General features: G+C 39.0%; 2 protein-coding genes across 3 annotated transcripts; one reads left to right on the forward strand and one right to left on the reverse strand.

The window, feature by feature from the left end:
* Window positions 1–23: 23 nt before the first annotated feature.
* LOC149378738 (protein FAR1-RELATED SEQUENCE 3-like) lies at window positions 24–5188 on the reverse strand. 2 transcript variants are annotated; one of them, XM_089603252.1, is made up of 6 exons: window positions 4949–5188; window positions 2300–4540; window positions 2102–2191; window positions 1783–1932; window positions 1112–1227; window positions 24–432 (listed from the first exon to the last, which is right to left on the reverse strand). In XM_089603252.1, exons 2-5 carry the CDS (start codon window positions 4505–4507, stop codon window positions 1117–1119), a joined length of 2559 nt encoding a protein of 852 aa, XP_089459378.1. In that variant the 5' UTR covers window positions 4508–4540; window positions 4949–5188; the 3' UTR covers window positions 24–432; window positions 1112–1116. The 2 variants fall into 2 exon arrangements, with proteins under 2 accessions (XP_089459378.1, XP_089459379.1); XM_089603253.1 differs by having other exon boundaries at window positions 2300–4556.
* A 316-nt stretch (window positions 5189–5504) lies between these two features.
* On the forward strand, window positions 5505–7637 carry LOC149378739 (uncharacterized). Its single transcript, XM_089602308.1, has 2 exons — window positions 5505–5875; window positions 6653–7637. Exon 2 carries the CDS (start codon window positions 6654–6656, stop codon window positions 7467–7469), a length of 816 nt encoding a protein of 271 aa, XP_089458434.1. The 5' UTR covers window positions 5505–5875; window position 6653; the 3' UTR covers window positions 7470–7637.
* Window positions 7638–14007: the final 6370 nt, after the last annotated feature.

A 14007-nucleotide genomic window follows, 5' to 3' on the forward strand; every position in this document is an offset into this window, starting at 1 on the left:
GTGAGCAAAGTAAATAGAAGGGCTTGTACCTGAATGAATTTTATGACCTGAACTGTCTTAACTTGAAGACTATTCAGAAACAAGAATATCAGCGAAGTGTTAATTCCATACATATGATTTCTCAATTCGCAGCTTACATGTACAAATGAGTTTCACACAAAATCGCTATATTTGGACGAGTTAGAGATGACGACAGTTAGTCCTATAGCTTAAAACCTAACTCTACATAAACCTACAGACGTTTAAATTATAAAACTTGAGCTACAAGTGAAACACACACTCTAGATTGGTTACAAATCCGAGACACCTGTTGTTAATTATATACTGTGTTCAAACAACCACCGTCAAATTCGGTTATTTGTGTTGCATTATTAGCTCGCCTCCATTCATTGAAGATGTAGTTAATGTTTTGGAGTTGGCCTCAGAGTAAATCTGCATCATATTGAAATAATATATTAAAATTTTACCACTGGCAAACTGCATAGAAGATTATATAAAGCATAAACTAACGAAGTTAAGCCAATAACCGACTCTCCAGGACATGTCGGAAAATTAATTGACCAAAAGAAAGTTACAAATTTTTTACCCCTAATCAAATTATTGGATTTTATTTGTTGTTAAAATGATTACAGTCACCAGTTTCTGGAATCATCACACAACCAACCATTATAGACATCAAATCAAGTGAGAAATCGCACAACGAACAATATCAATAGTATCTACAACTAATGTCGTATGCAACAATCATAACCCAAGTGAATTCCTGAATCAGCTTGACTCATCGACAACCCTAGTCATATCCTTTCATATTATTATACATTTATTACTACATTCTATGTTAAAATAAACCATTCTATAGTTATATATTGTTCGCATACGAGTTTATGCAATCTTTTGGCAAAGCGTCGCCTAAAAATTCAATGTTGAGTCATTGACAAACTAATCACATCAAGTAGTTATATAGGACGGCTCTATTTCAACTATAGACGTGATTACTGGAAAATATAATCGAAAGAAGAAAGAAAGTATGTTCCCATATAATAGTAAAGTTAATTTTTTTTTTAAGTGCATTATAGTAAGGGAAAGCATGGAATATATTTGTATAGCTTACAGATTTCATAGCTGCTCCCGTATGTAAGTCATTGATCTCAACATGGAACCGAGTGTATCTCTGGAGACTTGAAACTTTACTTCCGTTTCTCCTGTCGTTGTCTTTGTATCTTGGAGCTAAAGAAGATAGAATAAAATCAACAAATGAGTATGAGATCATCTTTCAAAGTCAGTTTAGTTTTCCCCAAAGGGATTAGAAGCAGTAACCTATCCATTAAGCTAGGTTGGTTAAAATTAGTACGGCTAGCCTACATAATACAAATTAAGTATATAAAGATTTTTCTCTACAAAACGAAAAGACCAGGTTTTGGGTCAAGTGTACGTTAGAAATACCAATATATATCAACCTGTGTATTATAAATGACAATGAAGATTCACTGTTCATAAGAACAACCAATCACATTCATTGTTTTGTTAAAAATTACATCATTACACATATACTATAATATGTATGCCAAAATATCTCACGTTGATTCCCTAGTAATTGAAAAACACTTTGTAAAAAAAAATATAAAGGTATTTTCGATATCTCTCAATTTTCTTTATTACCCACTGGCTAAACAAAATTTGATATTTCAAATACATCACTTATAGCATCAAAAGAATCAATTGTCATAAAAAGTGCTTTAATGATGTTTAGAAAATGGGGGAGTTTATAGTACATTATGGTACCTTCAAATTGATAACAGCAACTTTGTTTGAAGGCATAGATAATTGCCGACTGATATGTGCCATGGATCTCAACATGGGTTCTAGTGTAGCCTTTGATAGCCTGAACTGCACATCAGACTCTCCTGCTGGGGTCTGCCCATAGTCTTGCAGCTATATGAGAGGTCAAAATGGATTACAATGTCAGGATGATGACAATATCATCTGTTACACATCCGAGCTTTGAAACAAGCAAAAAAAAAAAAAAAAAAAAAAAAAAACTAATATGATCTAATCAAATTAAAAATGGAAAGTATATGAGCACAATTTTCAGACTTGGTACCTTCAGATTTATTAAGGCTACTTTGGTAGCTGGAGCTGAGTTCGTGGTTTCTATAACCCAAGTCATGGACTTAAAGCAAGTGAGAACCACCTACACAATTCATGAATTGAAAAATTAAGGAAATAGAATATAGAAGTAACGTATTGATAGAATAATGCAAGAAATGAATACGGGGTAGAAGACATGGAATTTTCTTACAGTGTTATCGGATGGGCCAGTGTCGCGGATAATAGAGACGGAGGTGGGGTGGTTCAAATCAGAAACGGGAATACCAACGTCATTGAGATTAAATTGATTTGCTTCTTGCCAAGGCCACAATGATGAGACCATGTCCAATGCTGTGAAATGGCCTTTCTTATTAACGTCTTCCTGAACAGCTCCACAGCCCTGAGAGCTAGGAGATGTGTTTTTAGTAACATTTTTCTTCGCTGCGGAAACTTTTTTCCCACACTCCCGTAGAGCAGTCATTGCTGCATTGTAAGTCTCAATAGCAACCGAACCTTCCTCTGCATATTTAATGGCTACCCGGCATAAGTTGTTGAAGCGCATGGTGAGACTCTCGATGCCTTGAATATCGGCATTTGCTTCTTCCAGCCCAGCTGTAGCTTTGGCATTCCTTGTCCAACGTTTCAGTATGTAATGGGATGGGAGAGTAAGAACATTTGTCACAGTGAAGACAGTTAATATATGTCTGCACAGAATTCCGGCGTACTCGAACATTTGACAGCTGCAACTAGCTTTCAGTTCTGCGACGTTTAAACTGACTATGAATGCTTTTTCATCGTGTTCGTATTTCGCAACCCGGAACTTACTGATCACACCATCGCTTTCGATATTATTCGCGGTGTACACAAAAGTCTCGACTAATTCCTCCTGAAACTTGGCGAAGACCTTTTTGGTGTAAAGATTGGCTGCCTGTTGCTCCATCGGTGACGGAGTCTTTAGCACCGGTGTAGTAGAAACCGTGTCGCAATCAGCTTCTATTTCTCTTTCCAATGAATTTTCAAGAGCCCTTTCGTACAGCTTGAAAAACGCCGGGATGGTGGTCTGCTGATTCACGTAGCCGTCGAAGAAAGAACTAACGCCTTGGTTCGACGAGACTGCACCGAAGAATGTGCCACGGAAATAAACCGGAGCCCACTGAGTGCGAGCATTGTAGACCGCTCGAAGCCATTCATTTCTGCGGAGATCGTATTTGTCGAGGAGAGATGACCACGCCGACTCAAAATCCTCAATGGCCTCTGAAAAGTTGATGCAGCTGTACAGCTCTCCGTAGAAGGAAGGGTGTGTGTGATATATATGAGCCAATCTCTCATGACCTTCTCTCAAGATGTGCCACTTGCATATACAGTGACGGGTTTCGGGAAATACCTGAGCGACCGCGACCTGTATAGCCCTGTCTTGGTCTGTTGTTATTGAAACAGGAGGCCGGTCGTTCATCGCAGCGAGCCATGTCTTGAACAACCAGATGAAAGAAGACTCGGACTCGTCTAGAATCAAAGCACAACCAAAGATTATTATCTGACCATGGTTGTTGATCCCCGTGAAAGGAGCGAACGGGACTTGGTATTGATTCGGCCGGTACATCGTGTCGAAGATCACAGCATCTCCAAAGTGGTTATAAGCGGCCCTCGATCGAGCATCTGCCCAGAACACGTTGGTCATGCGGTTCTCATCATCCAGCTGTATTGCGTAGAAGAACCCGGGATTCTCAGTCTGCATCTTTCTGAAGTAGTTCAAAAGATTCTGAGCATCTCTTCCAAGATTCCTCTTCCGGCTCGAATGCCTAGTGTAATTCGTCTGCCCGCTATTCCTTCCCGGGCGGTTCAGTTCCACCGGGGCCGCGCTCCTAACCCCATGATTAATTTCGTAAACAACGTGATTCCCGTCGGCGGAACCATAACCATCGTTCGAGCCATCAAACGTATCAGTAGCGGTCTTTGTAGCTCCAGCGAAATGTCTACGAGGCCGAAGGTACTGGACCTTGGCGGGGTTTGCCATGGAGTGATTGTGTTCCTCGACAAACTTCGTCACAACCCAACAATTAACGTCTTTCCTCTCCAATTTCATCATGGCGTTGCATGTTTCGACGTTCTTCCGTTTCAGTACCTCCCTCGAACACCCGAACTCCCAGTTTATGATCGGCCCGTCAGGCTTGCCACGCCCGAACTGGCCAACCTGGATGCCGAAACCTTCACGCCTCGCATACGCATCATAGAAAGTCTTGGCGGAATCTTCTGAATCGAATTCCATTCCCACGTGAGGCTTAGCATGCCCATCGTCCTCGATCTCTCTTCCGCTTGGACTTTCATCGGCGCTGCGTTTTTCGCCTCTATTCATGCCATTATTCTCAGCCCCGCGTCGTTCCTTATCTCCTCTCTCACCGTCCACCACTTCAACGTCCATACCAAACCAATTAACTTCTCTCGGAGCAGAAACCTAAAATCCAGCAAAACTGAAAGGAAACTTAATAAACTCAATACATTATCTACTAAAAACAAAACAAAAAAAAAGCTTTTTTTTTTCCTTAAATGCTATAATCAAAATGAATCGTACAACAGCTGAAATCTGCTTGTTTATCGAATAAATCATTGCAATGGTGGTCTAATTCTATCCCGTTTCTCAGTGCCAGCTTAATTTCACACCACACACATTCACACGTCCTTTTTCTCTACTCATCCTTGGAGAATTAATTTTTGAGATAGAAAAGAAGGGAAAAAAAACTATCGTGGAAAGTTTGCCAAAGCTTTTGATTATAATAATGATAAAAAAAACATGAATTATCACAAAATGTAGGGAATTGAAATTGGAAACGATCGGATGATAATGGCAACTACATTAAATTACCTGTATATTTGGAGTCCGAAATCACTGGTCGAAACGAGGAGAAGCTTCTACTTCGTCGTCGTCTTCTCTAAACGATATGCGAATTAGGGTTTTCAGTTGCGAATGAAGAGCTTCTCGGAGTTTTATTTAACACTTACTTCCTGTCTTTCATTCTCTATTTTTCAAGGCCCCGCAGAAGGACTAACACCCAGAAGGGGAAAAAAAATACTCCGTTCCGTTTGTTTTTAATTTTAGTTTCCTTTTAGCCAGTGATACTTTTTTTTTTCTTTTAATTTTAAATTTAGACAGTATTACTAAATCGTCGGACAACAGGACCTTAAAATCATAATTATTTACCATGATGTCTATACAGGAGGTGGTGTGGAATTACCACTAAACTATCCTAGGTACCACACATAATTGTTTGTATTAGAATTAATTACTGAAATGCCCCCTGAACTATGACCCGAGTCCACAATTACCCCTCATAAAAAAAAGTGATCGTCTGTTTACATTTAATTCTTATTTTGTGTCAAAAACAGTCCTTCCGTCTAATTTTCTCTCATTCTGTTATGTTTTGAGGGTAATATAGTAAATGCAGTGATTTCATTTCTTTATTTTATTTTCATTAATTGCTGAGACACACCGCCACCCAGATTGTCGCCGCCAGGCTGGCGAGGTTCGGAGATGGCGATCTCCGCCGGATTCGCCTAATTGTTCGTGGCGGTGGCGGCGAGATTCCGGCGCCGGAGATCGGAGTTAGCGAGCACAACAAAAACAGAAACAAAGACATTATTATCATCGTCAAGCAGAAGCAGAGGGAGAGAGAGAGAGTTTCTTTGCTCATTCGTGAAGCTTTTCTTTTCCCGGGAAATTTTAATACATTTCTGGGAAAATCAAGCAAGGCCTGCGAGCAAACTCACGAATATTGACTAGTTCTTAATCCAGGTCCGTGATTATCTCTCTCTTTCGTTTTTATTTTTTATTTTTTATTTTTTATTTAATCTCTCTCTTTTCGGTTTCGATGAACTGTTTTCGTTTTTGTAATTTTCTGTTTGGTCGCCGCTTTTCTTTTCATCACAGGATCTATAAAAATTAAAAAGTAATAGATGATTGTCATGGTAGGAAACGTATGAGATATTTGTAAAGTTTAAAACATAATGATCGTCATAGTTATTCAACCAGGTACTACCGTTCAATTGGAGTTTAAAGCTAAATCTTGCTGAATAAATTTTTTTTATTCTAGAACTATTTGCTGAATAATAGCGTTTGTAGGTTTGCGGTATCGTATGAAATCAATCTGTTTGTGCTGATCAGAAGCGAGAGTTTTGAAATTGTTATCTAGATCAAGATGATAGGTATTTGTTTCCCCAATTTGTGGAACCTGATAAACAATTTTAAAACAGTAAAGAAAAAAAAAGTCTGTTTAGATTAGAATAAAAACACACCACTGTATTGTTTTGCTATGCTTGCTATTATACTATTGAAAGCAAAATGCATAGCTTAGATAAATTTCTTTAATCTTTTTCTTACAAAGCAGGTTTTTTAAGGAATTTTTCGAAGATCAAATCACTAGAATTAAGTTCTGTATTTGATCAGAATGGTTATTGGGCTTAGCTTGCCATTTGGTTCTGTCTGTGGTTGAGTTGCGATTCAATTAGAGAGCTCAAGTGAGTTTGTTATCATATATATATTCACTGCATAATCTAATCTGACCGATCACAGAATGGCAAAGGAAGTCATTATCAATCTCGCCGTTCTTGAGGCCAGTGAATTGCTCACTCACATTGTACTTGAACTATATGAAACAGCAGAGTCAGCTAGAGAAGTACTCTCTCAGACAGAAAATTTCAAAACACTTTCAAGATACTTGGAAAAGACAGCTTGTATTTTGAAAGAGTTCTCTAAACAAAATCTCGACCGCTGCGATAGTTCGGCGTTGAAGAGGGCTTTAGAAATTCTCGGCCGAGAGATCAAATCTGCAAAGCAGCTCGTTATAGAGTCCCGTGACAGGAACAGGGTTTATCTCTTAGGGAACTGTCGAAAGATTGTCGAGAGAATCGAAAGAAGTACTAGAGAGATTAGCCGTGCACTGAGCCTGATCCCATTGGCTTCCCTGGATGTTTCGTCTTCGATAAATTCCCAGATCACCCAGATCTGTAATGACATGTTGGAAACCCAGTACCGAGCAAGCATAGCCGAAGAAGAGATATTGGAAAAGATTGAGTTGGGAATCAAAGAAAAAGACAGTGCCCAGTATTCCTCGAAAGAAACATCTGCTAACATTTCTCGTGCAAATTTGTTCCTCGAAAGGAAAACAAAAATTACTCACAAGCTAGCTAGCTCCGCCGAGTACGCCTCTGCTTCCTCGATCGTCTTGTCGTTCTCCGGCAGTGGTGATGAGATCATCGACACTGTCTTCTTCAGAGCCATCATCGCCTTTTTGGAGTCGAGGCCGGCCGATTCGGCTCTGGCCTTCAGTTCTTCGACCGCCTTCTTCGCCGAATCGCGTTCCTCGGTCACCGATTCGGCGAAGCCCTAATTTTTTTGGGATATCGCCTAATTCTGTTCTAGATAGCCCTAATTTTTTATGATATAGGATTTTTGAGTTGTAAGCTGGTTGGATTGTCTGTTTTTTTTTTTTTTTTTTGGAATCACAGTGATGTTGAGAGAAGAAGACGAGTGTTCTTGCGTTATTTTGTTGGAAATGTGAAGGATTTTTTTCATTGATAAGTTTATTAAGGACATTTTAGACATTATAACAAGAAATAAGCTTAGGTGGCAAAAAAATCGAGCAAAAACATAACAGAATGAGAGAAAATTAGACGGAAGGACTGTTTTTGACACAAAATAAGAATTAAATGTAAACAGACGATCACTTTTTTTTATGAGGGGGCAATTGTAGACTCGGGTTATAGTTCATGGGGCATTTCAGTAATTAATTCTTTGTATTATTGATAGTTTTGTTAAAGCGTGAATACATTAAGAAAAGAGTATGAAGTGATCTAAAAAATTCTTAGAAATATACTGGAGGTCGGCATTTCATAGAATCGAGACCATGTGATAATGGAAATATCATTTTAGACCAAAACTAATCAGCTTCTATGTACATCCCTCAATTTGGGCTATGTCAAGTGATTTGAATAAATATTTTTTTGATAACCACAATGCCAACTTATATGTATATTGGAATAGTAAAATCATATAAAATATATTATAAAAAATTGGGTTTTATGCATAATAATTTTATTTTTGAGGCTTTTTTAGACTTATTTTTCCATTAGAAATTTGAGGCATTAGGTCATGGCCTAAATGACCAAAGAGTAGGACCGACCCTGCACAAAATGATCATGTTAGTTTAAGACAAACATAATTGATATTTTTTAATATAAACTTTGATCGTAATTAATTCGAATCTTATTAAAAAAAACTAATTTTACAATATCTAAAAACATAATATACTTAAATGTGCTAGAAAAAAAATCCTTAAACTTCTATGCTAGTTGGATAAACACATGCGAAATCATGTTTGTCCTCCAAATCACATCCTAAAATTAGAGAGCTCTTCACAAATCAAACCACAAGAATGCCCAAAGCAAACATGCAGAACCAACGTAGGTAGGTTGTGCTTGGAATTCGAATAGTGATAAATTGAAAGAAAGCGAAAATTAAAAAAAAAAAAAAAAAGCAATGGTGAATAAATCAAACATACAAATTGAGCCGCATCAAACTTTAAGATTATAAGATAGCTAACGTTTGAATTTTTTAAATAGTCAATTATTATATACGTTTGCCCGTTTTACAAAACTTCATCCCAAATTAAATTTTGTATATATCGGCACCTTTTTAAATTTGTATTTATGTCGTGCTCTATATCTATCTATATATCTCTCTCACAGACACACACGTTCTTTTTATAATATATATTTTTGTTTATTTATTCAAATTATATTTTTTGTTGTTGTTGATAGACGCATTTATATCAACATTTATAAATGCAATTTTCTTTTGTTTTATCTTTCTCTATTTGTTCGATGGACTTAGGGTTTGAAATTTGGATATTGAGGTATTGAAGTATTACGGAAAAGAAAGAAGAGAGAAAATGCAAAGAGAAGAAGATGATGAAAGAGAAAAATATTATCAACTGATTTTCATTATGTGTACTGTACTGTATATATGCTGATTACAAGAAAAGGAATATTTCTGTTATAAGGCTTCTAGAAGCTTATTTAGCTAACTGATTAATAAACCTATATTTAACTATACAGTAATAAGAATTAATCGTAATACTCCCCCTCAAGATGGAGAGAATATATCATGAACGTTCATCTTGTTCAAGAGAGTCTTGAACTGAGTTGGATGCAAAGCTTTCGTGAAAATGTCGGCTAACTGGTGAGCGGACTTAACATGAAGAGTTTTGATCAACCCATTCTGAATCCTTTCACGCACAATATGGCAATCGATCTCGATGTGCTTGGTTCTTTCGTGAAAAACTGGATTTGCAGCGATGTGTAGAGCCGCTTGATTGTCACAATACAATAAGGCTGGGGATTTGTGATCAATCCTAAAATCAAGCAACAAGGACTTCAACCAAGCTAGTTCGCATGTCACACTCGCCATTGCCCTATACTCTGCCTCCGCCGATGATCTGGACATGGTAGATTGCTTCTTCGATTTCCAGGAAATTAATGAAGATCTTAGGAAAACGCAGAAACCAAAAGTAGATCTTCTTGTGTCTTGACATCCTGCCCAATCTGAGTCAACGAAGGCCTTCAATTCCAGGGCCGAGTCAGAAGGAAAGAACAGACCCTGTCCCGATGTGCTCTTGACATATTGCAGTACCTTATAGGCGGCTTGAAGATGTGTAGTTCGAGGAGCAGCCATAAACTGGCTAAGTTTATTTACAGCGAAGCTTAGATCGGGCCGTGTCAAAGTGAGGTATAACAACCTTCCTACCAATCTCCGATATTGCAAAGCATCACTAATTTCCTCTCCATCTTCCTTGGACAATTTCAGATTCCGATCCATAGGAATTGATTGTGGCTTGCTTGCCAACTAACCCGTATCTGCGAGTAACTCAAGGGCATACTTCATTTGGCACAAAGATATTCCTTTGGCTGATCTAGCTATCTCAAGTCCCAAGAAAAACTTCAATGGGCCAAGTTCTCTCATTTTAAACTTATCACTTAGAGTAATCTTTAGGGAGTCAGCTTCATCTTGATCATTACTAGCTATGATTATATCATCAACATAGACTAGTAAAGCAAGAAAGGACTTACCTTTGGACTTAGTGAACAATGAGTGATCATTAGCGGATTGGATGAATCCAATTTCCAACATAGTACTTGAGAATTTATGGAACCATTTCTGACTCACTTGCTTCAAACCATACAACGACTTGTGAAGACGACACACGAAGTTAGTAGGAATATATAGTCTCCCCCTCTCGACCGGAGTAGCCAGGAGGGAGAGTCATGTAAACCTCCTCGTCAAGGTCACCATGAAGAAAGACGTTAGTCACATTGAGCTGCGTGAGTGACCAACCAAAAACAGCCGCAAGAGAAAGAATGATTTTGACATTCACAAACTTGGCGACCGGAGAAAAAGTGTCAAAATAGTCGACCCCTTCTTGCTGAGTGTAGCCTTTAGCAACCAAACGGGCTTTGTGTCGGTCAATGCTGCCATCGGACTTCACCTTGATTTTGTAAACCCAACGAAAACCGACTGGTTGTTTCCCATCCGGCAAAGAAACGATGCTCCATGTACCATTGCTCTCCAAGGCCCGTAACTCATCAACCATAGCATCACACCAAACTTTAAAGTTATTAGCCTCTGAATAATGTTGTGGTTCTTTGAGGGTCATGATGGCTAAGGTAAAGGCTTTATGTGGGAGTGATAGGCGATGGTAACTAACGCTTGCGGAAATGGGGTAAAGAGGAGAAGCAGCGGAATGTAGATGAGTAGAGTTGGTCGCTAGGTTACAATGGTAATCAGCAAGGTAAGAGGGCGGATTGATGATCCTAGAGGGACGGGAAAGAACAATGGTAGAAGGGACGGGTGGGGAGGGCCGTGAAGGAGTGATAGGTGAAGTGTGGGACTGATGAACAACACTAGGAAGAACACTGTCAGAGAATAAATCAGAAGAATTAGAAACAGAAATTTGATCTTTAAAGGGAAATATACTCTCATGAAAAACAACGTTGCGAGTGATAAAATGGAATGAGATTCAATGTCAAGAAGTTTATACCCTTTGTACCCAGTGGGATATCCTAAGAAAACATGCTCTAGCTCTAGGATTGAATTTAGTTCTATGACTATTGAGAGTAGAGGCATAGCAAAGGCACCCGAAAACCCGAAGATGAGAATATGATGGTGATTTTGTACTCAAGAGCTCAAAAGGGGTTTTGTTTTGCAGAATTGGAGATGGTGTTCGGTTGATCAAATAAACTGTTGTGAGGACACAATCTCCCCAAAAATTGAGGGGTACACCAGACTGAAAAAGAAGAGCTCTCGCAACGTTTAGAATGTGTTGATGCTTATGCTCAACCACCGAATTTTGCTCCGGGGGTTTCAACACATGAATGAGTGAAAATTATGCCTTTGGATTGAAAAAATTAATGGAAGGAAAGTTTTGGTGCATTGTCCGATCTCACACTTTTAATTTGAGTTTTGAATTGAGTGAGAACCATCTGATAAATTTTTTTGGAAAATAGTGATAACTTCAGTTTTGGTACGCAAGAGAAAAACCCAAGTGACTCTAGTACAATCATCAACAATGGTGACAAAATACTTAAAAGCTTCTTGTGTTTGAACATGAAAAGGACCCCAAATGTCTATATGATCAAGATCAAAAGCATTGACACTCAATTTGTTTCGACTTATGAAGGGTAAACGACGTTGTTTAGCAAGAGGGAAAATGGAACAATGATCATTTGAAAAAGATATAGAACCAGGAATCATCAGCTTGTCATTAAGTAATTGAAGTTTTACAAGAGAAGGGTGATCAAGCCTACAATGCCACAAATCGGTCTTGGTCACAACAGAACAAAAAAAAAAAGCTTCTATATAAAGGAAATAAAGGTTGTTGTGTCTGCTACCCCTCCCAATAATCAAATACCGAGTAAGGCCCTGAATAAAACAGGCATGATGGAAAAAGTAACAGAACATCTATGGCTTGAAATCAAGGTGCTGACACTAAGGAGATTAAAACCAAAAGAGGGAACAAAAAGCACATTGTCTAAAATCAAGAAGCTAGACAGTTTTACAGTTCCTATTTTGGTAATATTGACAGATTGACCATTAGGCAAAGTGATAGTAGTGTTGTTCATAGGAGAGAAATGGGTAAAAAATGATTCATCACAACAAACATGATGAGTAGCACCACTATCAATAACCCATAATTTCCTTGACATGAAAGGAGGTGTACAAGAAAGAGTTATGCGAATAGTACCAGAAGAAGAAGGGTGATTTTGGCTGGAGGATGGGAAGAGTTACTAGGCTCAACTTCAGGTCCTGTGACATGAGAAGCTGAAGGATTAGAGGCTAATAAACTTTCAATAAGGACCTGATTACCATGTTGGATTTGAGAACTCAGAAAGGCGATGAACTGCTGGATCAAATCTGCGGTCATCGATCCTTGAGAAGACGCTGGAGCTGGAGATGAGATCTGCTTAGGTTGAGGAGTCGGCAATCGCAAAATGCCTTGAGCATTGGATTGAAGAGAGCCAACCTGGTTCACATGTGCAGCCTTAGGTTTGTTCTGTGGTGTATACCCAGGTGGGTACCCGTGGAGCTTGTAGCAACGATCAAAGGTATGCCCGGAGAAGCCACACTGAGTGCACATGAGAGCCTTGTTGTAGCGAGGTTTGTTGATTGCAGCAGCAGCGGTGGGGACAGAGGACTCGACGGAGAAAGCTACTGACCCTTGTGGCGGTGAGAAAACTCCAATACCCCTTTGTCTTTTCTCTTGCACAACCAGATTGAAGACCTTTGCAATTGGGGGCATCGGTTCAGCCATCAGGATCTGAGCTCGAACAGCCGCGAAAGACTCGTTTAGACCCATAAAAAACTGTATAACATATTCCTGCTCCAAGTACTCGATGCGTGTCTTCATTCCCCCGCAGTTGCAAGATGGCACCGGTTGATATTTCTTCAGTTCATCCCAGATTATTTTCAGCTGGGTATAATACCCATTAACATCCAAAGCACCTTGTGATCGGCTTTGAAGTTTCTGCTTGAGCTAAAATATTCTGAGAGCGTTCCTCTGTTGAAACTGAGCCACCAGATCGTCCCAGATAGCATGAGCTGACTCCAAATAGAGCAGACTATCAGTTATTTCCTTGGAGACAACGTTGAGCAACCACGAACAGACCATGCTATTGCAACGAGACTAGGGTCCGTGAGATGAATCTGTAGGGGCTGGTGGAATAATGGACCTATCTACGAATCCCAACTTGTATTTGGCGTTGAGCGCCATCAAAATAGATCTGCTCCATGTGTTGTAATTTGGACCAGTGAGGGGGTGAGAGACGAGGCTGAGTCCGGGATGGTCTCCATTGTGAAGTAGAAAAGGGCTAACTGTATCTGAGGAGCTAGATTCAGAGAGAGCTGCGGGTCGTGGAAGACCTTGACCAGCGTTTTGATTTCCACCACCGGCGTTTTTGGGTTCCGCCACCACGAGCCATTTAGAAGAAGAAGAAGAAGAAGCGAAAAAGGAAGGAAAAAGGGTAAGAGTCGGTGCTCTGATACCATATTATGGAAAAGAAAGAAGATAGAAAATGCAGAGAGAAGAAGATGATGAAAGAGAAAAATATTCTCTATTGATTTTCATTATGTGTACTGTACTGTATATAAGTTGATTACAAGAAAAGGAATATTTCTGTTACAAGGCTTCTAGAAGCTTATTTAGCTAACTAATTAATAAACCTATATTTAGCCCGAACTCATCCGGGGCCCTAGGCGAATAAACATTTTGGGGCCTTTTGATAACAATAAAAAATTAAATATAAAACAAAAAATTATAATCAAGTTTTTTATTCATCAAAACATAACACGCCTAGCACTTTTAGATGCAAAAGTAC

The sequence above is a fragment of the Urtica dioica genome, chromosome 12 (genome assembly GCF_054948205.1).
Source record: "Urtica dioica subsp. dioica isolate 48M chromosome 12, U.dioica_male_clone48M_v1_H2, whole genome shotgun sequence".
NCBI lineage: Eukaryota > Viridiplantae > Streptophyta > Magnoliopsida > Rosales > Urticaceae > Urtica > Urtica dioica.